The 2,500-nt window shown below is 54.2% G+C and overlaps 1 protein-coding gene across 1 annotated transcript; it reads right to left on the bottom strand.

Annotated features, from left to right (window-relative positions):
- Nucleotides 1-575: 575 nt before the first annotated feature.
- On the bottom strand, nucleotides 576-1,508 carry LOC118159400 (olfactory receptor 14C36-like). The gene has a single exon (XM_035313989.1). It carries the CDS (start codon nucleotides 1,506-1,508, stop codon nucleotides 576-578), a length of 933 nt encoding a protein of 310 aa, XP_035169880.1.
- Nucleotides 1,509-2,500: the final 992 nt, after the last annotated feature.

A 2,500-nucleotide genomic window follows, 5' to 3' on the forward strand; every position in this document is an offset into this window, starting at 1 on the left:
ACACGGATGTCACCACAGAGACAGCAGGACTGTGATCGAGACATATGAGACCTCAAGACTGACACAGATACAAGAGCACAAGGGAACCACGTGGAAGCCAAAAGAGAGCAGCAGTGAAAAGGCCACGTGCTGCTGCTGGCCATGGCCATGGCTCCAGGGAAGCAGCAGCCCCGACCCAAAGGCAGCAGAGAGGCAGAGCCCAGCGGGCAGTGAGGGGCAGCCGCGAGAGCCAGCGGGGCTGCTCATCCATGGGGCAGCTGGGCTCTTGGTCTTGAGCCCTTCATGTATGCTGGGGCTGCTCCCCCAGCTCCAGAATCAGACAAGAGATAGGACTTGAGAACAGGGAAATTCTCATGGATTCTTTTATTCTATTTAAGTACCCATGATGCCCGGTTACACACCGACATGAGAGGATTGCATCAAATTAAATATCATAATCCATAGATTATGAGATAACTATAAAATATTGAAATAAATCTATTTTCACACTTGTAAGGAAGTAATAATACAGAGAAAGAAGAACAACAGATTGTCATAATATTTTTGAGAGTTCTGGTAGGGCAATTGGCCCATTATCATTGTTGGATAAGCATGTATCCAAAGACTTTCCTTAAGGCATCCTTGAGCTCCTGGTTCCTCATGCTGTAGATGATGGGGTTCAGTGCTGGAGGCAGCACCGAGTACAGAACTGCCACCACAATGTCCAGGGATGGGGAAGAGATGGAAGGAGGCTTCAGGTAGGCAAACGTGGCAGTGCTGACAAACAGGGAGACCACGGCCAGGTGCGGGAGGCACGTGGAAAAGGCTTTGTGGCGGCTCTGCTCAGAGGAAATCCCCAGCACAGCCCTGAAGATCTGAACATAGGAAACCACAATGAAAATGAAACAACCAAAGTCTAATGCACCACTAAGCACAATAAGTCCAATTTCCCTGAGATAAGATCTGGAGCAGGAGAGCTTGAGGATCTGTGGGATCTCACAGAAGAACTGCTCCACAGCATTGCCTTGGCAGAGGGGCAGGGAAAATGTATTGGCCGTGTGCAGGACAGCATTGAGAAAGCCACTGCCCCAGGCAGCAGCTGCCATCTGGGCACAAGCTCTGCTGCCCAGGAGGCTCCCGTAGTGCAGGGGCTGGCAGATGGCAACGTAGCGGTCGTAGGCCATGATAGTTAGAATTAAATACTCTGAGACAAAGAAGAAGATAAAAAAGAGAACTTGAGCAGCGCACCCTTGATAGGTGATGGCCCTGGTGTTCCAGAGGGCATTGGCCATGGCTTTCGGGAGAGTGGTGGAGATGCAACCCAGGTCGAGGATGGCGAGGTTGAGGAGGAAGAAGTACATGGGGGTGTGGAGGCGGTGGTCACAGGCTATAGTGCTGAGGATGAGGCCATTGCCCAGGAGGGCAGCCAGGTAGATGCCCAGGAAGAGCGCGAAGTGCAGGAGCTGCAGCTCCCGCGTGTCTGCGAATGCCAGCAGGAGGAACTCGGTGATGGAGCTGCTGTTGGGCATTTGCTGACATTGAACACGGCTGTCTGTTGGAGAGGAAAAAGTTAGAACACATTACTTTGAGGAAGAACTATTGCCACCCTTAGAGTACCCCCAGCCAAGCCTCTGAATGTGAAGACGTTTTCTGTAGCTCTCTCACTTGGGCTGTGGCTGGTGCTGGCTGAGAGTAGCTCTGGGAGCAGGGGTAGCTGTGAGATCCCAAGAGTTCCTTCCTGCTGTGCAGCAGGAAGGAAGCAGGACCATGAGGGAACCTCAAGTGCATTCTACCTGATAGTTGTTGCAAACAACTCATCTGAGTGCAGAGCTGAGCTGCAGGGATTTTGTTTGCTTTATTTTATCCCACCAGCCCCTGTACTGCTTAGGATAGGTGTTGCGTGGCTGAACGCCGTCACATTGCCTGTGCACTCCTGCTGATAGCCTGTGGGAGTGTCCCTTGGTGAAGACCAAGCAGAGCAGCTCTGCCCACCAGGCCTGGTCTTAGCTGCCCTCGGTCAGCCCTAGGAGAGCTGCAGGACCATCCCTTTCAGGGGTTTCCCTGAAAACCTGGAGAAGAATCTGGGCAAGGCTGCTGAGGGAGGAGGGCCACAGCAAGGCAGACGCAGCTTGGGAACTTCTCCTCTTTTCCATGGCTGCAGGAGCTGCGGGGCAGCTGAGAGAGAGCCCGTGGTGGCCAGCCAGGGCAGGGGGTTGTGGGCTGAGCGGGGGCACCTGGCTTGGGGCACTGCAAGGGGCTCCTGCCAGACTTCCTCACCTCGCAGTGCAATCCAGCAGGACTCTCCAAGCCTACTGCATTGCCCACTGCCCTCCCAGAAACAAGACCCAGCACGAGACCCTGCCAGGACGTGCAGCTGCATGGCCCTGCAGCCAGAGACTTACCTTGTCAAGGGCTGTGCAGGTTTCTCCTGCCGTCAGCTCTCAGCATCCTCCCACTCCCAACTGCCTCCAAGCCCTCTCTCCTTCTGTCCTCTTGGTGTGCCACCTGCGCTCAGAGCCCC

The sequence above is a fragment of the Oxyura jamaicensis genome, unplaced genomic scaffold (assembly GCF_011077185.1).
Source record: "Oxyura jamaicensis isolate SHBP4307 breed ruddy duck unplaced genomic scaffold, BPBGC_Ojam_1.0 oxyUn_random_OJ70122, whole genome shotgun sequence".
In the NCBI taxonomy this organism is placed as follows: Eukaryota; Metazoa; Chordata; class Aves; order Anseriformes; family Anatidae; genus Oxyura; species Oxyura jamaicensis.